We start from the raw sequence: 26,408 nt of genomic DNA, 5'->3' as shown, positions 1-26,408 counted from the left end.
GAAAAACCTCAGGTACAGGCCATTTACCATGAAGATTGATCAGAAAAAGATCAAATTGAGTCAACAGTGTTTGCGTAGATAATAATGCTTGTTTATAAAACGAGAATTGAGAATGAGTAGATGGTTTGACAAATCGTGCAAAAGTTGTGCAAATATCTACTTGCCAAAAACAAGGTACTGACAATGTGGAAATTATTGAAGCACAGAGACTAGATCAGCAGAGGACACTTGGTGCAACTTGGTACACTTGGTGCAACTCCCTTAACCAAAGAGTAATTGTGGCAGAGATGGGAAATGTGGAGTCAACAAGTCATCTACATGTCATGAATTTAATCTCCCCAGCCAATTAACCAGGTGAGTCCAATCTGCACAGGTTAATTCACGATGAAGATTGGACTGCTTCAGTGGGTGGGTAGAACAAAGACATGACATGGACATGACTTGTTGACTCCACATTTCCCATCTCTGAATTGGGGCTTCAGTTTGCACATGCTCACAGCAATGTGGAAAATCAGATGTCTTTCTGTTTCATTTCAGCTCTAGCACAGAGATGGTGGGTCAGAATTTGGCTTAAATATTATGAAGACATGCATCCTTCATGCTAATGTGGACAATATACTTATGATAAGAGTGTATGTATCATCTGCTGGCTATTTACTATAAAACCTGGCAAATTGAACATGACAACAAGTTCACTACTCCAATGGACAATACAGGCATGTAGCAAAAGAATAGTGTTTATTTTTTATTTGTCCACTAAAATAAGAAATTGATAAGATGGCTACTTTGTCTGCTTCCGCATCTGTGGTTCTAATGAATTCTTAGCTGCTGAAATTATTGCGTCTTGCAATTTTTGAGCTCACTTTCTATAAAATCATTAAGTCCCACCTTATAATTAGATAACATCAACAATTATAATTCTTAGTTTGGTGCCTTGTCAATTTTGGCGCCCAAGCCAAATGTAATGAGTCGTCAACCTGTTTTTACTCTGTCACAGCATTTGGGCATATGCACTCCTTATACTAATGCCAATGTTTTGCAGAAACAGTTTCCCTTCTGCATTATTCCTTTTGTTTTTGGTGAGATAAACAATTTTTTTAAAGATAATTTAAAGGTAGAGATAAATAAAAACCCAGTTTGTAATGTTGCTAGGTTAGTAGTACCTATAAATTATGTTTGAGATTAGATGTATGCATATGCTCACAATTTACAATTGTATTGCAAGGCAATTATTTCACCATAGACTTTTAATTTGTTCTCCTTCAAGTCTTCATTTTCTCTTTAAATTATAACTTTAAAATACATTTGCAGTTGTGTTTTGGTTTCAAGCACCACTCTCTAACCTTATGCAGCTTTTTAATAACAAAAGTTTTGAACTTGAGTCAGGGTAGGGGTAAAGGGTGTTTCCCAAAACAAAGCAGAAATCTATAAAGACATCAAACAGGCTTGGTTATCTGCTATATCTTGAGAGGTCCTCTTTAGTAAAGCTTTCTATGTAACTGATGTCTGGGTAGAATGAAAAAGATTCTAATTCATGAAGAGCAGAAGCATTAATTTGTAGTTTAGCTCGCTCCAATGCTTAGATACCAACCCGTTTAGCTGTTTGTCCTTTTCATAGCAGCTCTGTCTGAGGTATAGAATAATCTCTGCCTTCTTTTGCCGTAAAAAAAAAAGGTGATGGGAGCAAATAATACCAGGGTCCGCACATTGCTAAAGGAGGTTATTTAGATGTATACAGCTTTAGATTGTTAAATAGCAAAACCAGTGTCTATTAGATGTGCAAAATCCATTCTAAACATCTTAAACCCCCCATGGCAGTGATAACCCTGAACTATACATTGGTTTTAAAAAATGCTTAGAAGCTTAGGTCCTTTGGTGTTTGCAGCAAGAGGTTGAATATCTCCTGTAAGTCTGTTGTAGACAGTGTGATCTCTCTTGCCATCATTGGCTTGGGTAGCAGTATTAGAGCTAATGACTTAAAAAAAGCTCAACAAGCTAATAAAAAAGACCAGCTCTGTTATTGGAACTCCTCTATAACCTCATGAGATTATTTCACAAAGAAGGATTCTTCATAAAGTAAAGAACATTATAGACAAAAGTGAGCATCCTCTTCAGAAGATTTTTAAACTACAACAGAGTGTCTTCAGTAAGAGGCTTCTCCAGTGCATGACAGACCGCTACAGAAGATCCTTCCAGCTCACCGCTATCAATACCTACAACACCTGTTTTGAAAATAGCGTATGACTTACTGCAACATTATTTTTTAATTGAATTGGATATCTTGATTATTTTATCATTGCATATGATGAAACAAATACAAATAAAGGGTTATTTTTCTGAGAGCTCTTGTCACCAAGTAGGTAAATATTTTTTAATGGCTTTCCTCCAAACACCAGACGTCATTTAAACGTTTTTAGGCTAAATCTGGTCGGTCTGTCATAGTCTTGATTTTAGCTTAGAAATAGTTTTTGATAATTTGGGCTTTGTTGGATCAGTCTGATTTTGTCTCAATTTAGTCCAACGATCTGAAAATTATAGGCTTTCACCTTTGACTTTTCAACCGACTGTAGACTTTATTTGGGCTTAAATCATGTCGTCTCAGCTTTGTTCAATATCTTTTCAACCAAGTTTTGCTCGGTGAGTTAGAATCCTACAGGAATAAATATTTCACTCTATGCTGTTGAGGCAATACAGCAGAAATACAAACAAAAATACTGTTGCAGGGGGAAAGACAAATAAAGAGGGGGAAAAAAGCAGCCAAAGGAAATTTCACAAAAGCTAAATAGAATATATGGTAAAATCAAACTTTTGATGAGTTAGTATTAACTTTAGAACATTAATTTTTTTACTTTATTATTGCAGTGCACATACAACGAAATCTGAACTGAAAGCCCTGCAGTTATGGACATAATTTTTTTTTCAGAGCATTCACTACATTTAATCTACCTCTGAAAGGAAGACTAAGGATGTGAGTATGTGTGTCTGCATGAAGCACCTCGAGCGCCTGTCATCCTTTGGAGAACAAAAGCACTCAGCATTACAAGTCGGTCCAAGCCGAGTTTGGCCCTGTTATTTATGGGAAACGAGGATTGTATGGATTAAAAAGATGATGCCAAGATGAACAGCTTAAAAAAAAGCCATGATTCATTTCCCAAACCAGGGAAAAAAGCCAAAGGACAAACAAATCAATGGCAGTTTGGATGATATCTGGCCTCCGGCACTGACAGGCCCCCAAAGTGTTCGGCACGAATGTAAATGTGAAAAGTGCAGTTTTCTTTATAAGGAGTGACAGAGACAAACCTACAAAACACACTATTTTGTTCTAATTAACAATTCTCATTGCACGCATTTAGGACAACTGTGGAAGTAGTAAAGCTGATGAGTTTGGACTAAACGCATCTACATTGGAGAATATGTTTGAATAGTTTTTTATGTCAAAAATGTTACCCAGATCATTTCAGAACTTTTTTCAACATATCCTTCAGGATAGGATACAAAATATTTTCTCAGACTTTAGATGTATTGTTGAGCACACATTCTTCTCAATAATTAACCTCCCTCCAAAATTTCAGAAAGATTTAGGAGAGAACCGGTCAAGGGGAGCTGCCGAAGGCCTGGGATTTCATGTAATGGTTGTGTAGTATGTGAAACCAGCCTCATAGTTGCCATTAATTAGAGTTAGCAGACAACATAAAGCCTTTTCCTACAATGAAAAACATTCAGTCCATGCAAAATGTCTCAATGCCGTTTATGTTTCTCATAAGTTGAGTATAGGGCTGCAACTAACGATTATTTTGAAAATCGATTAATCGGCCGATTATTTTTTCAATTAATCGATGAATCGGACACAAAATATTTTTTTTATATTAACCTCTTTATTCCAAAATAAACATTTTAGACAGAACAAACAAGCACACAATTACAGGTTTCTCATTAACTGTACTGGTGCTATATGAAAAATAAATGTTTGTTTTAAAACTACGCAAACTTACATGAGAAATGTAGCTGTACATCCACAAAATATAGGCTACTTTGTTTCATAAAGCGCAAAAAGAGACAGGCATTTTTGTTTTTTAAAGCCCCTAAGGGGTTCAAACAATAGGTCCCCCCATTTCAACAAATGAGTTTTTTTAGACTAGAAGAGTTCTGCCTTTTAAGACAGGAAAGTACAGCAGTTAAAGTTGCTACTTGAGAAAATACTGAACCATAGAGATAAAAATAGCCCTGTGATTCAAATTATAAATTGTATTTGGAATAAAAATGAGAGAACTAGGGGTGCTAAAAAACACATCCTCCAAAGACAAATATTTACATGGGAATGTGGCATATAATTAATTGACATATTACTGATCTTGCTGGATTTTATTCTGCTTTACTTCCATAAATTGCAGGATCTTCTTTACTTTATCTTTGCCAGAAGATTTAAACTTTAAAAGCCTTGCCCTCATAATTTGCAAATTAATTTATTTATAAAGAAAATATAAACGCTGCTTAAGCTAATTCAAATGAAATTAAAAGTAAAATAAGTAGCCAACCTTATCACTGTCTGTAACCTACTAACACGGTAAGGAAAGCATCAGATGAGCTACCTGAGAAACTAACTTACGTTTCCCCACTTTAAAATGAAACAAACATGGTTACCCATCCTGCTGATCAGCTATCTTCACTGCCATTGAAGGCTCCAACGTGTTTTCTTTTCAGGTGCTGCGTCATAACAGTGGTGCTTCCGTGCCATGTTCATTTGTTTTTACAAAAGTTGCATGTTACGACTTTTTTCACTTTACAAAGCTTCATTTGCAGTCTGGACGCTGAGGGTAAACTCCTCACTAAAATCCTGCGGCTCGGACTGCAGCGCTGAGAGGGATTCCTGTGGGAGAGGGAGAAAGGCGTTGGGATGGGGGAGGCGCCCCACGGCAGCAGCTGCCGCTGGAGGACAAGAGTAGGAACGATACATGCTTTCACGTAAGAGTCTCCAAAAGCCGCCAGTGACACCGTAAAAAGTTTCCAGATTTGTCGCTAGTCGCTTTTTAAAAAAATAGTCGCTGGAGGGGTCTGAAAAGTCGCTGAGTTGGCAACGCTGCAACTGCGGTGCTGACTCGCTCCGCCATATTTTTTTTTCTTCCCCGGGATGACGGCGGCGGCGGATGACGCATTAATCGCGCGACACAACTAATCAATGATTAAATTCGTTGCCAACGCTTTTAAAAGTCGATTTTTATCGATTTTATCGATTTTATCGATTCGTTGTTGCAGCCCTAGTTGAGTAAAACGATATTTTGATGTAATAAGCAGAAACTCTTTTGGTCAATTACCAAAGGTATGTTTTAAATAAAAACACTGCATATAACACAAAATAACATAAGAGGTGCTGTGGTCTCTCCTGGGAATAGCTAATGTTTAGAAATTATTTTTTTTAACTTGATGTGGACAGTATAATCGGATGTTCCAAAGCGCAGTAATTATTGTTTAGAAAACAAACACAAAATTGGAGAATAATGTCCCTGCTTTAACTTAACAACAACCCAAAGAACAAAAAAAATGGCTTCATGATTACAGTTTTTGAGTGCAGAATTTAAGAAGGGAATCAAACTATTAATCTGTAGGATGATCTGAGGAAGAAAGGTGCAAAGGTGATGGCGTAACGACTAGTTAGCAAACATTGCAAACATCTGATATGGCATGCTAATATAATAACCCCCCACCTCCTCCCAAAACTGTGTGTGTTTTTTGTTTTGTTTTTTTTGCTGTAATTCTTTTTGTTTTGTTTTTTCTTTTATCTTTTGATAATGTTTTGCAGGCTATAGATTACAATCAGGGTGAACCATAGTCTAACATCATTTACTCTGTTGAAATATTTTCTGTTTTTTAATTACACTAATTTGAATGATTTTAACAAGGCTATGTGTATATTTGTATATATATTTACTGTTTTTCCATAACTGAACACATTAAGCAGAAAAGGAGAAGCTGACTACAACAAGATGCTTTCAATCAAAATCCAGCCAAAACAATTAAACGATGCACTGAATAGATTGTGTCCTGGTGTAAAAATCGATGGCTTATTGTCTGGGCAGAGGGCCAATTTACACAGGAACACTTCTAATACAAAAATGGCAGCCAGTCAACATTCAACAGCATTGGCCTACTACTCTTTTTCAATGTAAATTTGTGTATCAAAGAGAAGACGGACATCAGTTAAGGTCTGTAGAGATGGTCACCAAGGGAAAGGGGTTCACTAAAAAAGCAAAGAGCTTAAATAGACATACTTTCCTGAGAGCCTGATGTTGTCATAATGTGCAAGTAAGGAGTAGGAAAAAATCACAGACAGGAACATGGGATTAGCTAAAGGAGATGTTTAATAATAATTTAAATCTTAAAGGAACAAGGAGAGCATGTTGCGGAACATCCTGTTTTTATTGTCCATGATAATGAACAAGGAGAACTTGCTGGGAACTCATGGCCAAGAACATAGTGATCGAAGAGGTCAGAGAAAACACTTATGCCTGACTTACCCAAAACTTAGCAGAATCGGGATTCATTTTTCTGATTGAAAGCAAAAAATATATATATCTATATTTATCATTAAATATCTCATTTACGTCTTGGTCAAAAAATGATATGCATCACCAGTTAAAGGAGCAGTAAGCAAAATGACCCCACTGGGTGGAGCTGTCAATCCCTGTACATAGACCCAAACAACAACATCCACTTCAGCAATAACCCCACTGTAACCCCCCACCTGTTAGGGACACAGCAAAACAGCATTAACTTTTGAAGGTACACGACGAAGAAATAACTCATAACTTTGTAATGCTGTTGGAAAGAGAACTTTTGGTGCTCTCCAACATTTTGTTCCCCTAAAGTGCTCTCTCTGGGGCTAAAGTCGGATGAAGGAGATTTCCCTGCGACCAGATTGTCCGTTCAAGCCCAGGCTCTGGCTTTCAGTGTTGTTGTGTCCTTGGGCAAGAAACTTCACCTTAATTGTCTAGTGATGGTGGTCAGAGGGCCCGTTGCACCAGTGTATGGCAGCCTTGCTTGTGTCAGTGAGCCCCAGGGCAGCTGTGGCTACAATGTAGCTTGCCACCATGGGTGAATGACTGAATGTACTGTAAAGCCCTTTGGTCAAGTCTCCTGACTTGAAAAAGCGCTATGTAAGTACAGGCCTTTTACCTTTTAAAAGGGTCGACTTTAAAGCTCAGGGTGTTTTTTTTAAATGTTTTTTTTTGTCTGCTTTTATGCTCAAGCTGGAAAATGAGAAGCTCTGCAGAGAGGAGATGGCATCACACGAAGAAATTTCTTGATGAACATTAAGATTAAGGGCACTGGCATCATCATGTGCAACCAACACCCATTTATCTTATCTTCCTGTCCATTGGGTCCATCACGATACTTTTTATTATCTACAGTTTGCATCTATATTTCTGTGTCTCAGCAAGTTTTTGCTGATTCTTTTGAAATGTTTATTTTGAGAGCACTTAATAGTCTTTTATCATTATGAAATGTTGTTTTTTTTTTTAGATGTTTACACCTTTTACTGATGATTATGTCATATTTTTCTCAATGATTCAATTGTTACTGTATTTTTTACCCAGCTGGAGCAAGGAGAATTTTTGTCCAAGAAAATACAAAAGCAGAGATGTTATACAGGGGGGACATGGTGTTCGAGGTCTTGCTGCCGTTTAAGGTTCTGCCTTTACATAGTTGCAAAAAAAAGGAGAGAAAAGGATCCCAGTATGTTTTGTATTTATTCATACTAATTTTACATCATTGGAGGTGCACCTTTAACTCTTTAGGCTGCTAAAACTATTTAAATTCCTCCTAATGGGAGAATAAAATGCATCTTATCTCATTATTAATAATTGTATGATTGTTAAAGAGGCTTATGTGCTCATTTATTTCACTGTCGGGGTGATGGATCAGCTCTTTCTGTTTCTGTCATTAAGTTTGCTTAAGACACTCTTTGGCTCCTCACTGCTGCCAACATCCTGCTCTTTAGGGTCTCTCTTAAAGTGCTTTTTAAATATATTTTCTATCACAGATGAAAAATATATTTAAAAAATGCAATTGGCCCTGTCAAGAGTAAAACATATTTCTGAATATGGATCCAGAAGTCTAAAAACATACAAAACATGTTGTATCAAGAAGTATTGATATATTTTATAGACAGAGCAGCATCATGTATTTTAAAGAAAATATTTTTGGTGAAAACTCTGGCTTCATGGGGCATTCCGTTTTATTCATAACGCTGATGGGAGGAAAGCCATCCAATCCAAGCCCTGGAGCAGCAACACTGGACACTGATTGACACTGACAGTGGTGAAGAGGGTTTATCCAGGGACATCAACAAATAAAGGCAAGTTAAAAGTAGTTGGTTGGGCTTTTATTCTGCTTGTTGATTTGACCCCAGTTGGAAATAATTCTTGACTTTTCTCCTGTTCAGAATGCATTCCCATTACTCCAACACAGATATTTTGACAAAGAGAGGTACTATCCTGTTTTCAATACAAATTATGCTGCATGGTTATTACAACCTCTGCTAAAAGCTACATGTAAGAGGTAGGGGTAGGAGGGGGTGAGCAGTAGAAGACAGGCTCTGGCATACTGCCACTCATCTGGCCACCTTTTCTAAGCAGGGCAGAAAATCAAACACGCCAGAGAAGAATTAACGGAGAAAGAGAGAGGGAGAGGAAAGAAGAAGAAAAATGACTTTTTTTTTCTTATAAATAGCAGGGCTTGCCAGAAGGCAGAGGAAATGAGAGCAAGTGAGCACTGAAAAAGAAGGGCTTGAGCTTGACACGGGGCTTAAAATTGAGAGGGGGCGGAAAGAAGGGACCTACTGCGCGAAAATGTCTCCAACCAAAGCAAGGATTAGTGTTCCAACCTCCTCCAACGCCAAGATCTGCCAGTACAACTAATCACCTTCACAGCTTCTTTCTCTCTCTCTCTCTCCCTACTTTTTCATCCCCCACTTTTTTGCCTACTGTCCCTCTGCTCTTTAAAGTATCGTTTTGCCCCCTCTCGTCGTCATTATGGTCAAATTAAAGCAGAGCGTGTACTGCCAAGCGCGATTATCTGCTGCAAACTAACTGAGCACTAAGGTGTTTTTCAGGGTTTTTTTCTCTGAGTCACGGGTGTGTGGTGCATTACAAGCTGCGTGAACACGTTGCAAACTTCAAAAGGCATCTACATACGTGACGACAAGGATGTTGCCGATAAATCACCCCTCTCCCCATCCTCTCAGTCTGTCATTCCTCTTCTGTCCCTCCATTCCTCACCCCTCCTTCTCCACCTGCCAGCCCATCTTCTCTTTTTCACTCTTCCATCCGTTTCTCCTACTGACAAGGTCTCCTCGCAAACATGGCGGCGGTGCATAAATATAAACAAGTCAAACTGATCACACAGAGGATAAGCCACCGGGAAGAGGATTATTTTGGGAGGGAGGGGTGTATGCATGCGTCGCGACGGCAACAATTACAATTGTTTCTCTGGTTCTCCTCCATTTTACCCCCTGCTAGATGTGTGTGGAGTATGGAGGACCAAACCTGTCATAATTGATCAAAAACAAAGAAATTAATAAAAACTTCTATCTCAACAAGCAAATGTTGAAATAATGTGGGATTAATCAAATGTGACATACGCTCATACTGATATTGTATTTAACTGAAATAATTCACTTCAATATCAATGTCCCTATTTTTTAGCGTAATGCTGGGATCCAATAATAGATTAGATTTTGTTGTTCAGTTGTCATCACACACAGTCTATATAAGGAATCATTTTTTGGCCTGTGAATGCCCACGTTTGATATATATTTCTAATAGTAATGGTGGCCTGTATGTATTTTATTAACTAAGTAAAGTTTTTTCCTGTCCTTATTGACTTTTGCAACTTGTCTATTATTTCATTTCCTATTTTATTCTTCTCCCAATTAATTTATTATTATATTAACTTATTATTATATATAACTAGAATTATGTTTGTTCCCTCTAATATCTCTCCACAATATTTTTACCCTCACTTTATTCGATGTGTAATTCTATTCCCATATTTTCTTTTCCTTTCTGTCACTATATTTTTTATTCCCAAAATGGAGCGGGGAGGAGACATGTAAGGGAGGTAGTTCTTCATCCTTCTCACTTTCCTAGCTTTTTATCACTCAGTCATAAATGCATGAATAAAAACTGAACATTTGAGAAGGTTTAAAGTAAAGAAATCACTAACTGGAAAAAAAAACAGGAAATTTGATTCTATATACTAAACAAATCAATATGATATCAAATTCAATCTAACACAATCCTTCATGATTTTTATTATTAAGTAATGTGACAAATATGTTATTTTAAGGAACAATTTATTTAATTCTTTTTTTTATCTTGATGATGAGAGTTTGGGCCCTGCAGTGTAGCAGAGGGGGGGGCACCTCTACAGAACCAGGAGACAAGACCACTTCACAGACAGATGCCTGGCAGGAGATCGCAGCCGGCAGAGAGTGTGTAAAATCATCCTCCAGTATGAATAAATACATGCTGCCTCTCTGCACTGTATAGGTGTGAGAACAAAAATGTAATTAGGCCGTCAGGCAGGAAAGTAATCCGCCTTGTTGTTTTCAATGTTTGCACATTTTGTCCACAAATAACGCACTACAGACGCAGAGAGGAGAGGAATCGCTCCTGAATATTCATTTGCAAAATAACAGTATGCGGATAAGGCCAATGCATGTGATAATCAGTTAACTAAACGGGCACAATAAAGACAACAAAAACAGCATTTGATGGAAGGACGGAATAAAGACTTAAGCATGAATATCCATATATTACCTGAGAAAAAAAATCACAAATAAAAGCAGAAAAATAATATTGAGCAAATTATTTTTTCTTTAGACAAATATGCACCTAGTGAAATAATAGAAATACTCCAATCTTATTTCCTTAAACATGATGTTGAATTGCTGGGTGTGTTTACGTTGTTTTTTTTTATATATATGGAGCAGTTTATCTGCAGGGTTACAGTTAATGATTAACAGTACGATATTGGTTAAATGAGATGTGTGATATTTACAGAATAGTTCAGTCAACTTTTCTACATTAATACTCTAATAAATACCGTTCTTTTACATTAATTGTGCTTATCCAGTGCCAATATACTGCATTATTTTTTTTGTAGTGCAGCAATACAACAATCCACAACTATGAAGATACAAAGAAATAATATCAGCAGAACAAAACTGTTAGTATTGACATGTGATTATAAATTTACAATGTACTTTTACAGCCTCTTAAAGATTTTTTAAAGTAAATTAAATACAGTTTGATCAGTTTTAGCATGAAAAAAAAAGCCAGACAGAAATTGGGGAAGGGGCATAAAAATCTATGTTTTGCTCCATGCTAATGCAGACATTGATTATTTATAAATCGACTCACAAATCTATTCAAAACCGAATTGTAAGGAACTGAAGACAAGGAATCCCAGAAGTTTGTGAGTACAGTGCTTGAGCTTTTAATGGTGACCATATAATATAGTCCCAATGAAATCATTCTGCAAATATGCCTCGATTCGATCAACACCACGTCCAGGCTCTGTAAAATTTTATGAAATGTTTTGAAACACAATGGTAACACAATCACTTTGCCATGGAGACCAAAAAAACATAGTCATGTGGAAGACAATCAGGTGCACATTTTCAAAGCTCTTCGTCACAACAAACATATTAGAAAGAATAGTGCAGCTTTTATGGTGAAAATTTTACAACTTTCAACATTTGATGCAAACCTTACTTACTAAAGTTGATGGTTTATTGTTATTGTAATACATTTACAGCTAAAGCTACAAACCAAACCCCAACTCTTAACCCTCAAAAACAATGTTGATGTGGCTGGTTTGGAGACAACAGATACAAACGCACAGCAAATGACAAAAGGTCCCGTCAAACAGGTGAATGTCTTAAACTCCAAAACAGACACAAACAAAAAACCAACAAAAAAACAAATGAAATAGAAAAAACAGGAAAAGAGAAATTCTGTAATTATGTCTAGAATTTTTGTCCACCATAGTATGCATGCACTTGAGAGCTGCAGATGACTGTCAGTGAAAATAAGAATAAATATGGCTGAATGCTGAGAAGCATTTAGCTTTAGTCACTGATGAATTGAGGTATGTAGGACTCTTTATTTACTCATGAAACCATAATTCTCTTAGTGTATTATGAAAGTGCAGAGGTCCACAAGCCTTTTAACCTGAGTTTTTTATCATTATTTAAAAGAGCACTAGAAGTGTCACAGCTTGCAAATGTAGATTTACTATGTATGTATAAGTATAGGTCTGTAGCAGTTATGCAGAACAAAAGATGTGATCCTTGATTTCTAAATAATATATGACTTCCCCTTTATATTATTAAAACGCTTTTTTACATTTCGACATTTCTACAACAAAACAAATTTCAGATATTAAATAATTCAAACTAATTCAAACAATGAAAAAAGGTTTATTTTCCAAAATGATCTTGATCAAAATTAAAAGGTGCATTCTGTTAATAATTTCTATACTCTACATAATAATCTGATAACATATTTTAAAGTTGTCAACCAAACACAATTATCAAGTGTTTTGAAAAAAGGAATAATTTGAAGCAAATGGGATTTCAGTCGTACATATGGAATTATAATTAATTTTTCTATCTGTGTTAATAATGTGACAAAGATATCAGTTGGAACTGATAAGAAGGCCTTCAGATCAAGTCCATAAAGAGCTTGGGACTGGGCCTTGAGCTCAGCCTGACCCTTTTGTGAGGGAACAGCAGTATTCTTACATTGAAACTGCAAATTCCATGTTTTGTTTAACTTACAAATAGTTTTTCACTCTAAAGTCACATTCCTGCACCATGTTTGATGTAGTTGAACTCTGCAGCAGCTATCACACTAATATGTATCAGAACTGTGCAAATGCATGTGCAACCAATTATATTTGGAGTAAGGAGACCTTGCTTTTGTTAGTAACCAATATAAACCAGCAGTGTAAGACATAGCAGCAGGTTTAAATGCTAAAGGGTTTTTGGAAGAAGTAAAAGCCCCCTTGACCCCTTCAATCCCCCTTACTGGTCTCCGCCGGGACGGTTAGACCTCTCCTGGACAGCGGGTGAACTACAGCTGACCATGCAGTCAACCTGATGGGGAACAAAGAGGCAGCATTGTACCAAAGAGTCCCATCACTCCCCTCCAGAAGGGGGGACAGGAGAAAAGGCTTCCAGGAGGGGAGGTGAGCGATGCAGCTGTGCTCTCTGCGGTCGAATCCCAAACTGTTTCAGCACAGGAAAAGGAGGGGGTGAGGAGGAGTTTGGGTGTGAGCATGGTAACACATCTGTCATCCTATCATCAACGCTGTCACATCACACAACAAATGGGCTGAACAGACCAAAAACAAGGGATGGCGAAAGGTGTCAGAGAGAGAGAGATCTGTGTCGGATCCTGATGATCTAAATGAGTGTCTGTCAGCGTGTTTATTACAGGCCATAAGGAGAGAACAGTTAGTTGTATGTAAAGAAGTAGAAATCTAAAAACCATAGCTTTGTGACGGGTTTCTGTTGGTCAGTTTTCCGCTGAGCCCCAAAACACATCAAACTCTGTGAGGCTGGAGTGAAGCGAGCAGAGAGAGGGATATTTCATTTCACTCACATCTTCCTAAACATTTTTCTTTTATCTGCTCTTTGAAGTACGATGACACTTTGACCTTTCAACTCAGTGGCCTTTACCTGGTGGTCATCTTGGTTACTGCTAAGTGGCTGATTGACAACGCTATAGCTGCTGTTTCAGAAGTAACAGGAAGTGTACAGTTAAATACACGTTTAAACTCACCACCACAAACACACACACACACACACACACACACACACACACACACACACACACACACACACCCAGCCACGGACTAACACAAGAAGATAGCAGCAGTAGCTGTGAGGGTGGTATACTGTACTGTATAGAGGGTGAGCAGATGTACAATTCTGACACCATGTTGCCCTCTTTTGGTGAGAACAGGCCACTGCAGATTAAGGTACTCACCCTGAAGGCAAGTACCAACCCTGCATGTCTTTCAAAGCGCAGTGAAGCGACAAACAGTTAAACAGACAAGTTGATTAACGAGAAAATCAATGCAATGAAATACCAGGGAATACATTTTCCTAATAAGATGGAAACCTAAAAGAAAATTAGACATAAAGGTGCACCAGGGCACAAGATTTTGAGGAAAAGTTTTAAAGACCTATGTAGAAATAGAAACATAGCTACCTGTTTTTGTATTGGATGTATGGTCTAACTCCATGGCCTTAAGCTTTCCTTAGTGCAGCAATTTCTCTGAAACCACGTTTACATGAAGAGTCAAAACAAGTAATATGGTGATAGATTTATGGTGCTTTTCTCTGAAAACATGGCTTCACAATCAATGTTTTGGTTATGATTATTAGTCTTTAGAGTCTTTCTTAGATGTTGTTATAATTGTTAGTTAAGTGGCTTTTTTTTTTGCAATTGATCTAAAAATGTTACCTGACCATGAAGGGTTTGCTTGTTTCTAGTTTGTTTTGCATATTTTAGCAAGAATCAGGTCTATAATGTATGCTTTGATCAAGGCCTTAATGATTTTTTTGCTTTTATATCAAAAAATAAAATCTCATCCAGCTATTAAAGACACAAAGGAAAGGCTTTAGATAAGTAACACTTACTAAAATAAATTTAGACAGTAATGTAATCAATAAAGCATATCAACACAGGTAAGTTTAAACAAAATTAAAAGGAAGCGAGAAGATTGACTAGAATAAATAGGTTAATGTATGTTAAACTCTTATGTTTGTACCAGATTTGAAGGGCAAGATTGAAATGTTAATGGAGAGGGTTAATTTTTGCTAATGAGCCAAGAAATTATGCTTATAGAATTAATCAAAGCCAATACATTTTTTATTGTATATAATATTGGAATCTAAAAATAAACAATCATTACACTTTTTTATAATGTATTTTAAAAGTTTTTTTTTTTTTTATCCAACAAATTGATCAGCTAAAACTTTGCATATGCAATATTTTTGAGACTAAGTGGGATGTGTAAGTTTTATTTGTATTTTTAATAGAAACAAAAAAAAGCTTAGCAGTGAAAGTTATCAAGTGTCTTCTGTCTTCTACCAAATGTGTGTTGGATTTGAAGCCTGAAGTGACGGTGCGTGTGCATCTCGTGCTGCTGCAGATCTTTATTTCCCCGCTCCACGCTGGCAGCGCCTGTCGTTAGGCAAAGCTCCAAGCCATTTCCCCTCGATGCATCTCGACTGAATCAATAGGGCCCCTCGCAGCGTATCATTAGACATAAGTATTATAATTACTTGTGTTATTAATTTTGCCTTAATACCAGGGATAATATGATATGTAATCCAACGCTGTTGAGGGAAGAGAAAATAAGATGATCACAAATGCATCTCTTATGAAAATCAATGCTGAAATGGATATTCCAATAATGCCAAACCACTGCTGCTGTTTTTTCCCTTTCTTTTTACTTCATGCATATCAGCCAATCATTTTATGCTCTCATCTGGAAAAAAAATATATGAATACACCCAATGTATTTCACATGGCCTCCTAGTCCGAGGCAAAACAATATGGATTTGTGTTCCCTCACAAACAATTTTAATAAAAAGTTATCGATTGGGGATAGAGCAGATAGCCTGTGGGCGCAGAGCACCAGACCCCAGTGGCTCCAGATCATTAATGTCCTCAACTGCTGGCTTCACCGGTGCAAATTTCTTCAATAAGGGGCCGACACACGAGCTTCAGGGTTTGATTTTTTTTAACCAAGGTATAGTTGGCTCGTGGACGAGCTGCAAAATCAGAAGACATTTAGCAGAAAGATGTTTGTTGTTTTTTTTATTTCATCAACACACACATTACTTCTATTCTAAACATTCATGGCAAACATCTCCTTCAGAGCAAAGAGCTCAAGCTGCAAACAAAGCAACTAGTCAATGCACAGTGTGGTGATAAGTTCACAAGAACACTGTCTTTTGAACTGCTTTATGTCAAACAGGGAAAATTTGTGTTGCTTCGGGATCTACATCCTAAGAAGAAGCACTTGCATTCCCATTTCTGAGCAGGTAGAAAAACCTTGCTTCTCTGAGACGGCTTTAATTACCAGCTACTTTCTGTGTGCTTACGATTTCAATTTTTCCCTGCAAAGCCGATAATGATATTCAAAACGCCTGCTGGCTACTCCGACTCCTTATTCTCCCCTTTTCTTTCCTTCCCACTGAAATGTGAATACTTAAGTTTATGGGCTTATTTGTCCTACAGTCACTTTGTTAAATCTTTTTTCTCTCTCTCTCCTCTGCCCAACACGACTATTTAAACACAAGCCTCCCTGGAAGGGATGGTAATAAAGGGTTTTTGGGTAGAAGGTTTGGTAGGGATCAATGTGGAATATATTAGCCTGCGCTGCAGAGACCGACTTCAATAATAAAAGAATTGATCCTGTGAAGTGAAGCTTTATTTTGAGCGCTGGCATGGTAAAAGAAAAGGAGGATGGTCCATTCCAATGCTACGCAGACCAGATGGAGAATCACAGCAGGCTTTTTCACCCTCCCCCAAATTTTTCACATTGCATTTTCAATCCGGCATTAGATGCAATCACACAATTACTGAGGGATTTCTGTTGAAGCAAACGAGAGACAAAGGAGTATGTCCAATAATGCAGCATATGGAAAAACATATTCAGCTGGCAGTACTTTTAACTGCCAAATGCAAGAATGTGGGAAATCGCTGAAGAAAAAGAGATGAAAATAAATGAAACAGATTTTTTAAAAACACATAAAGATTACTGGAATGTATTAAGTGTGATATCTAAAGCTCCTTGTGTGTTTAGTTAAACTTGGACTAATTTCCCTTTGAATTTCATGTTTTCAAAACAGAAGCCACTAATATTTCCATTAGTCGCCGGACACATCTTATCCCAGCAGTGTCTCTGCACGCAGCCGTCGGTTTGTGAAGTGCAGGCGGTAATCAAGCGTGAGGGCTGGATATATAACAAGCACACTTCACAGTATGCCTAACAAGCACACTTCACACACTAATCAGCTCAAGTAGACTTGCACTGCAGCCGCATCTCCACGTTTGTTTTCCTCCAGGCTTAGATCATGAAAACTGCCTGTATGGTATCAATAGATTTGGCCATCACTGATTTAACTAAGAGCACACTGAGATGTTGCATGGAGGATTCCTGAGGTGATTAAAATAAAGTGCCGAATGCAAGGAGGAGGTTAGGAGAAACAAGAGAGATAAACATACACACACTCCCTGCATGTATTGATCTTCCTGCAGGATGCTTGAGTCAAAATAATGCACCCGATTTGGCCTTAGTCTCAAATTTAGGGCCATAAATAGTCTTTTTTGTAGTACGTCTGGGGTTGTTATTCTTATAACAAGAAAAAAATGAAAATCCATCTGAAAACTGATGATAATTCTGTTATCTTATTTGGGTAAAAAGGTTTTCAGCTCATGTAAAGCCAACAGGTCAAAGTCCAGACTCAATTCACATTAAAACACGAACAATCTTAACATAAAGGAGTAAACTACAACTGCTATATAAACGTCAAATATAACATTTAAAAGTTATATTTGTTTCTAAATAAATCAGATGTAACAAACTGAGAAATCAAATATAACTTTAACAAATGAAATTAATATTTGGGTAAAATAATTAGATATAACAATGATAAACTGTAGCACTCTGGTGTGACATAAACAAAAAGAAACACAAAGATTGCAAAATAAATGGCATAAATGAAATCAAGCTTTGATGTAACAAGAATGCATTAATGCTAAATTTACATAGAAAGAATATAAAAAAACTGTTTACATATGTGCTTTAAAACTACAGAAACAAACATATCAGTATGGTAAATAATAAATAAAATAAAACTGTAAGAAAATAGATAAAACATGGAACAGTAATGATTTCTAAGTAGGCTACTATTCAGTATCTTACACTCAGCAAGTCAAAGATTATATGGCTGTCAGAGAAGGAGATAAAGATAAAATAATCAAATGTTTTATAAAAGTAGAATAAACACTGAGACACTAAGTGAAGCACAAAAGTGGTCAGAATGAAAACTTGAGTCAAATAAAAACACAAAAAAACATGAACAAACAAATGAATCCACTGTAACATTAAGATAAAATGACCAAATGTATTAAAAAGAAAGAAATTAATAGTAAGAAAAATTGATAAAATGCATTATTAATATAAAATACAAACCATAAGCACGCAAAGACAAAAGTTGAAAGAAATTATCTCAAATAAAACAGAAATAAAACTCATCAAATGTAATCAACGATTTGTAAATCATCTATATTTGAGTGATTTATGTATTTGACATTTACTGTCCAACTTATGAGCCAGAGTTCCATAAGTGAGAAATAAGAAGTCTTCTTTTGTTTGTTTTTCGTTATGCTTAGAAAATAGTCCAAGAGGAGCATATTATGTCTTAGTAAATATTCCTGTCGGGAAGTAAGTTTGCAAACTGATTAAAAGAAGAAGAAAAAAAAAACATAAATCCACCAAATCTAATATAGACAGGCAGGAAAGTCACCCCCTTCCTGCAATGCCATAAACTCCTGTCATACAGCAAGTTAAAGCTATACAGTATACTATAAGGCCTGTAATCCTGTAGGGCCAAGAGACATATATGTAAACAATCTGTCTTTACACAACAAGGGTTCAGGCAGTTTATACAGAAATGGATACTCCTCATGCAGAAATTTGATTGTCTAATTTTGGGAACAAATTTGCTTAATTGGGGTAGTTTGCATGAAATATCACAAAGATGACAAAACAAAAATCACAGTGAATATAAATGCTCCAAACCTTTCTATCTTTCTTTTTTAAATATTAAATGAATTCTGAATAAAACTTTCAATAATATAAAGGATTAAACTCATGCTCTACAACTGGGGATGCATGATTCCACATTTGCATGTGAGGGCAGTGGATCAACTAAGGTCGCAGAGAAAAAGGCGTCCCTTTATCTTTTCAGACGCATGCAAAAACACAACGAGAATAAAACGGGGGGGAAAATAAGAAGGAGATAAAAAGCCATGTCGGACAAGGCTTCTGCTTCCTTCTTAGAGAGAGGGAGAGAAAGGGAGAGAGAAAGAGAGAGAGGCAGAGACGGAGGGAGCAGGACCCACACGGCGTGGTTCCAGCCAATTGCGTTCCAGAGAAGTGACCATGGCCAGTGATAAACAAAGCGCCATAGATCACTCCTCCTGCAGACTGAGCCCGGCACCGGAGGCGACGGAAGGCAGAGCGCTGGGTCAGACAGCGAGGAGAGAGGACGCGTCTGCCCCTCTGTTAAGACTCTCACCATTCCGTTTGATGCCCTTTTTTCCCACCACCGGAATGCCATGAAAGCCCGGCTGCAGATTGGCTCTCAGTGGCGAGAAGGAGCAAAGCGAAGCCACGGCGACAAAACGTGAGGGAGTCGCGGAGCTGATGCACCATAAAGAGATAAATCCTTAAGAAAATAATCCCAATAAGTCTGATTCCCTTAAAAATAAAAAAGGGGCTTTCAGCACTTACCCACTCCCAGGGACAGGACTCAGATTGAGTCTTCATTCGAGCCCAGTGTGCGTCACAGAAACATCAGATATTCCTCCAAAACAGATGCGCAAAGATGGAGCAGTGAGGTTCTCCCTCTTTTGTTTGTCAGCCTGCCTTGCTAGTTTTTTTTTCTCTGTTTGCATCAGCTGGCTCTTTACAGCTTTGAAGCAGGTGGATGACAAAAACATCAATCTCTCCAGGCACATTGTGTGGCACCATGCACGCCTTGACGCACTCCCCTCACCAGTTCCATACAGTATAATCACACATTGTATTCTCTGCTCACAGCTTCACCAATACACTCGGGTGCAAACAGAAAGTGAAGGACAAGTGTGCTATACTGTGGATTTTCTTTTGTTATGGTCAATTTTCTCCGGGTTAGAACAGATATTTTTCTATACTGAGAGTTAAACGAAAGTTAAACAAGCAGGTAAAAAGTAGACATTTGACTTAGAAGTCAGCATATAGGTCATCAAATTACTTTTAAGGGCACACCAGTTTACCTGCTTGTTAATACAAGCAGGAAATCAGCCAATCATATGGCAGCAACTCAATGCATTTAGACACCTGGATGTTGTGGTGGCAAATTTATGGAAGTTTAAACTGAAAAATGTGGAAGAAAGGGGATCCATGAACGGATGCATATTTTTTGGTTTCACAAAGATATCATTTCTAAAACTATTGACCTGCGTGGAGTTTAATTTAAATCCTTTATTTTATTTCTTAAAAGTGTCCTGTCTGGCGAAATGGCAATAAGAATAATTGTCTAGATGCCAAAAAGAGCCCAACAGATTTTACTTTCACAAGTGGAGCAGTATGGCTATCGCCATAGTGTTCCGCTTGTTTCATGCATATAAATAGCTTTATCATAATTATGCAGGGAGTTTTATGGATTATATGGAAACTGCAATATAGGTAGAACAGGAAAGGAAAAACCAAAAAGAAAAAGGAGAAAATATCAAAGAAAGGGAGATAGAAGGGAGATAATGATAAAACATTTTTAGTCTGCTTCATCGTCTGCAAAGAGATGTAAAAAGAACAGCACAACCAATGAACATGGTACGAGACATACAATAAAGTAACAAGGTGTTTCTTTACTTAAATCCATTATTAGATTAAATGTTTTGTATCAATCATGGCAGACGAAAAAGTCAACGGCAGCTCAAATAATCTCATGATCTCCCTATTTATGCAAAAAAAAAAAAGAACTTAGAACTCACAGTTGAACCTTAAAGCAGATGGACCCCCACACTCCTTCTGTCTGCTAAGAACAGGATGCTACAATTCATACATGTGCAAATACCAGAAAAGATAAGCACCTGGTCCAATCACTCTTTGTCTTTTGCATACAAGTTGCATAACAACAGTAAGCTGCTCTGCATGGCATTAAGAGTTCAGGTTCTTGGTATAGTTTAAAGTGTAGGAGTTTCTGCTAAGTTATCAATGGAAATTATAACCATACACTGCAAAAAATATAAATCTCAATAAGTTATTTTTTCTTAAAATAAGTGTGTTTTTCCTTGATTTGAGGAGATAAGTAAGACACTTTGCCAATGGAACAAGACAATTTCCTTTTAAAATAAGAAAAAAATATTTTATCGTCTTATTTCAAGTAAATATTATCTAACTATCTTATTTTAAGAGTGAAAATACTCATTCCATTGGCAAATCATCTTATTTACCTGCTCAAATTAAGGCTAAATATACTTAATTTAAGCCATTTTTTACTTATTTCTGGATTGTTTTTGCAGTGTACTTGTAATAAAAAGATGCCACCTTACAGTGAGTGTCATGATTTTGGCACTGATGATTAGATTTTTGGTTCAGTTCATCCAACTGTCTAGCTCAGCCCAGTTTTCATTGTCATCATTCAGATCCACCTGCTCCAGTTCCTATTTTAACTGCTTGGTCCCAACCATCAGTGCCAGATTATTCGAGCCTTAGGTGAGAGTTCTTTAGCATACCCAGTGTGTTATTCTGATTGTCTGATCCTGACTATGTTCGTCTCCTGGACTTCTGAGCTTGCCTGTCCCAAATCTGATCTGTTTCGCCTACGCTGTCTTCGGACTTCCATTGGATTCTGCCTGCTAACGACCTTGGATCTGTCACCTGACCCCGGCTTTAATTTTCCTTTAGTACCTCTTCTCTGATCTTCTGCCCTGGACTTCTGCTCCCTCATTGACACTGGCTTTGGATTCTCCTTCCAGATAGTCCTCGTCTTCCTTGTCTACTGGCATCTGCTCATTGGTCTGCTCTGCAGCACCTTTGGCTTCTACTTCTGAACCTCTCTGGGCGGCTTCTGCTGCCTACTGTGGAAAATCTGGATTCCACTCCTTCCTCTGGGCCTGGACTAAACTTAAAAACCAAGTTAGTGACTCACATGCTCGCTATCGTTCCTTGTCAAAGTTATGTGGTTACTAACCTGTGTTTGTCCCTCTACAGGGTTTCCAGTCATCTAGTACAGGCTAATGAGTCACTGATCCCTGAGCAGTTAATAAATGGTCTTTAGAAATCACTTTAGCCTATTTGCTTGAATTCTGGGTCCAACGTTCAGAGTCTTGACAGTGAGTTTGCTGAAAATAAATATTAATAACTGAAAAAGTAAAGCATTAATCTAAGCTGTACTTTGTTTTAGCAGAATACAAAAGCGTAAACTGAAAATCTTAATATTAGTGGATACAATTTGCAAATTTGGATCATCAGCAATTTCATATTTAGCATTCTTTTTTTTTACTCAGCGTCTCTTTATAATGCTGAGGTACCTCATTTAGGCCTGCCTTTTTCTTAATAAAACCATTTGAAAATATATCATATAGAGATTTATATTTTATATTAGATTTGATTTCATGTAAATATATATATATATATATATATATATATATATATATATATATATATATATATATATATATATATATATATATATATATATATATATATATATATATATATATTGGATAAGCAAATAAATTCTCAGAAAAACAGAATCTAAATTCTCCTTTTTAAGTTTTGTAAATAAATTGCTTTCTAGGACGGAAAGTATGGAAGCCTGTTCCCATCACTCAAAAGGAAAAAAACAAAAAACAATTATTTTATAAACATGACTTAACTATTTCATAATTATAGATATTGTCTCATTATTATGATATACTCTCATAATTGTGAAGCAGTATCTCATCAGGTAGTATCCCATACTTTTGAGATGGCTAAAACAATATGAAAAAGTATCTCATTATCATGAGATAGTGTTTTATTATTTTGATAAACCCATAATTGCAAAAAGATAGCCAAGTCATAAAAATTAGATTTACACTTTTATATCATATTGGAGGAAATGGGCTTCCACAGAGAAATGATTTATGCATCATGACAGATATTTTCTAATAGCTTATAAAACTGATTATTTTTGTAGATTGCTGTAGATTTAACTATTTAATTAATGCCCTGCCATGCAAAAATGCAGGCTCAAATATGATAAGAGGAAAAGTAAAAACTGACCCTCATCTTTGAATTAATTTGCAATAGTCCCAAGGTGGTAATAGAGAGTAATAGTTTTATACTGAGATTTGTTGCAAACATCAAGGAGCAACAATTAGAAAGTTAACCAAAATGCAGTATGGTGTTACATTATGCCAGGTGTAAGACGTTTACTCTCAAAAGTTACCTATACTGTAATGTAGTTAATAGCTTCAGTGCCAGCTCCCTTTCCTTTGCTGTTGTTTCCACATATTAGTGAACAAAATCTTGAGTTTTTGAATTTCTTTTCTCATGCTTTGTAAGTCAGTGAGATGGTGAGTTAGTAGGAAGGTGGGGGTGAAATTAAGCCTGGGGTGAGCTTTGAGTCCCTTCTTGTTTGCTCTGGAGATGGACATGTGGATACAGGAGATCAACCAAAAGTCTAAGTGGATTATAGATTCAGCTGATGACACTGTGATCCACAAGGAGAGGAAGAGCATGTGAAGGGGAGCTGGGACAGGTGAACCCATATGCTGCAGAGCATAGTAATGAAAGTCAGCTGGAGAAAAGCAAGAGAGAGAAAGAGAGAGTGAGAAAGGGAAAGACAAATCAGAGAGAGTGACTACAACTGAAGTCAGGATAATGCACCATTATTGTAAAGATTGATTAGAATTTGTTCACAAAATTAAAATCATCAATTTTACCACAAGATAAAACAAATTTAAAAATTTGTTGTTGTTTTTTTGAAAGATGTAACAGATCACTTTAAAACATTTTAATAATATCAGGTTGCCTCAGCCTAAAAAGGGGTATTTGGCATCTAAAGGCACTGGTTCTGTTGTCTACCAGTATAGCTTGATGGTTAAATGTCTATTCCAGGTCAAATAGAGCGTTCCCTGGGGTTGCTTAGAAATTTGGTGCTCACTGAAAAACTCCCAGTTTAAATTCGCTATGGCTGCTGCTACATATATAAATTAAGTGAATCAACCAAAGGAATTTAATGAAAACCAGACCGTATTTGTCACAATAGACTTATACTCATGGTGACTGGTGTAAAGGTAAATATAGACATCACTTTGGTATCACTTTGTCTCTATTTGCTGCAGTCTATGACAGTTCCTAAAGTTGTGTAGAATTATGCTGGTCTAATAATTACAACTTATTTAATTGAATATTTAAATTTTTTTTTTCTGTTTTCACTGACAGCTTTTTCTCTATGGAAATGATCCACTGGTTAGTTCAGTCATTTCTTATATGCCTCCTACTGCATGATTATGTGACTACAATAGAAATTATTGCAATTTTGTTTGTTTTTAATTGTAAACAGCCTGAATTAAGGTGATATTATAATTACCTTGATTTTTCTTGAGGTATTGGCTCCAGACTGGGTTTAGAATAAGAAAAGGGTTGTAATTTAGTTTTTAGTGAGAATAAAGAAATTAAATAAATTGAAATTTCTAAAAAAAACAAAAAAATTATAAATTTTTGAACACACTGAAATTGTATGATTTGCTTGACTTTTACAACTGTTTAATTAAAACACAGTGACAAATGTTTATTTCTGTGGGCGTAAGGATCAAACAAACTGCAATAAATCAGCATGAATTTGAATGAATTTTCAATGGGTGGATATAATGCCTTCTATTATGAGGTAATTCTCAAAACTAAATTAACTGGAAATAACAGGTGCTGCAACAGGAAACAGTGCATTGCTTTCTTCAGCACAGATAAATTCTAAATCATTACTATATGTATTGATATAAATGGTCCATACTAAAACAAAAAAATTTCTTAGGAAATTCCGATATTTTTTTCAAGTCCTTGAAGGCAGCAGGATGACGTCAACTGTTTTGCTATTGGTAGCGGGAAGCGGAAACGTCTTTCTGTTCGGCCTTTCATGAGTGTTTACTTTTAACAGCACACAACAGATGAACCCACTTCGGTTCCAGAGTTTATTAATGTATAAAGTTTCATTTTAACCCGATAAGGAAGAATTCGTGAACTTTGCGTGGAAGTCCTCGAAACAGTTTTTCTTCCACAGCTGAATGTTTCGACTGCAATGGAGAGGTTATTAATAAGAGACAACCCGCTGCTTTTACCTTTAAACAAGGAGAAAACGGTCTACGACGGATTTATAACCCTTCAGGTAGGGTTTATTTGTATGTATGTATTTTTATCTCTTATGTTTAAAAGCGAATGCCCACACGCATAAAAAAAATCAGTTTGCATACACTGATAGAAATAGGACGTTTTTACAGTTCTGCAGGTTTCTCCTGTGTTGTTTACACCTGTTTTATTTATCTAATTAAGTCACATAGCTGCAACCAGGAGGATTAGGGCCACTGAAGAAATAAAAAGGGTTAACTGATTTCTAAATTTTATTTCACTATATTCATGAGAAAAAAAGACAGAATTCTGACTTTAATCTAAGAGTTCTGACTTTATTCTCAGAATTCTGTTTTTTTTTTTTTTTGCAATTCTGATTTAAATCTCAGAATTATTACTTTTTTTCAGAATTCCGACTTAAATCTCAGAATTCTGACTTTAAACTCAGAATTCTCAGAACAAAATTGTGACTTTTTCCCCCATAATTCTGACTTTAATCTCAGAATTCTGACTTTTTTCTAAGACTTCTGACTTTTTTCTCACAATTCTGACTTAAATCTCGGAATTCTGACTTTAATCTCAGAATTCTGACTTAAATCTCGGAATTCTGACTTTAATCTCAGAATTCTGACTCAAATCTCAGAATTCTGACTTAAATTCAATTCTGATTTTTTTGCAAAGGAGCTGCAGAGATGATCAGAGATGATCAGCTCAAGTATGAATATCTTTAAATGTCATAGTAAATGTTGGCCATGTATTCTATGGATATGTTATTTATGTACAGATAGAAAGCCTTAGCCTTCCCTCCTGCAGTTTGCTAAATATAACGCATTAGACCCCACCCAAACCAAAAAAAAACACACAAAAAAACACAGTGTCACCCTGAACACATCAAGCCAGCAACATGTCCTCAGAAGACATGGAGGAGAAAATTGGTCAGAGGCAGTCCTGTACAAAACACTTGTTTGGATTGGGGCAGCAGTTCTGCAAATGTTTAGATCAACAAAGTCAAGACTTTAATACAGTTCCAAAACTGGAAAATCTATTCTTATAATGTTCACCCTAGGAGCTTCCTGATGTGCATAGATTCCTAGAGCTTCCTGATATGCATAGATTAGGAAACTCAGACATAAGGGGTTCATTGAAAGGAAATTCTACCAAGGCTTTGGCCATGGGGTTAAACACAAATGCTGACTACACTTTTCAGATTTTTTTTCTATTGT

At 36.6% G+C, this 26,408-nt stretch overlaps 1 protein-coding gene and 1 long non-coding RNA gene across 4 annotated transcripts in view; one reads left to right on the top strand and one right to left on the bottom strand.

The window, feature by feature from the left end:
• LOC119789665 overlaps positions 1-19,898 on the bottom strand; it is a 170,403-nt gene extending 150,505 nt beyond the window's left edge. For 2 of the 3 annotated variants that reach the window (XR_005281610.1, XR_005281611.1), the window contains exon 1: positions 19,603-19,897. This is a non-coding gene — a long non-coding RNA (uncharacterized LOC119789665). Of the gene's footprint in view, positions 1-19,602 lie in introns of all 3 variants that reach the window. The other variant, XR_005281612.1, reaches the window with a different exon arrangement.
• Positions 19,899-24,928: 5,030 nt separating this feature from the next.
• fancl (FA complementation group L) overlaps positions 24,929-26,408 on the top strand; it is a 30,561-nt gene continuing 29,081 nt past the window's right edge. The window contains exon 1 of the mRNA XM_038294725.1: positions 24,929-25,225. Within this exon, the coding sequence (XP_038150653.1) occupies positions 25,139-25,225 (87 nt within the window). The 5' untranslated portion in view covers positions 24,929-25,138. The remainder of the gene's footprint in view (positions 25,226-26,408) is intronic.

This window comes from Cyprinodon tularosa, unplaced genomic scaffold, assembly GCF_016077235.1.
Source record: "Cyprinodon tularosa strain WSP-4 unplaced genomic scaffold, ASM1607723v1 ctg343, whole genome shotgun sequence".
Taxonomy (NCBI): Eukaryota; Metazoa; Chordata; class Actinopteri; order Cyprinodontiformes; family Cyprinodontidae; genus Cyprinodon; species Cyprinodon tularosa.
Note: the sequence above shows the minus strand (reverse complement) of the source record. Positions and strands in the feature narration are given on the sequence as shown.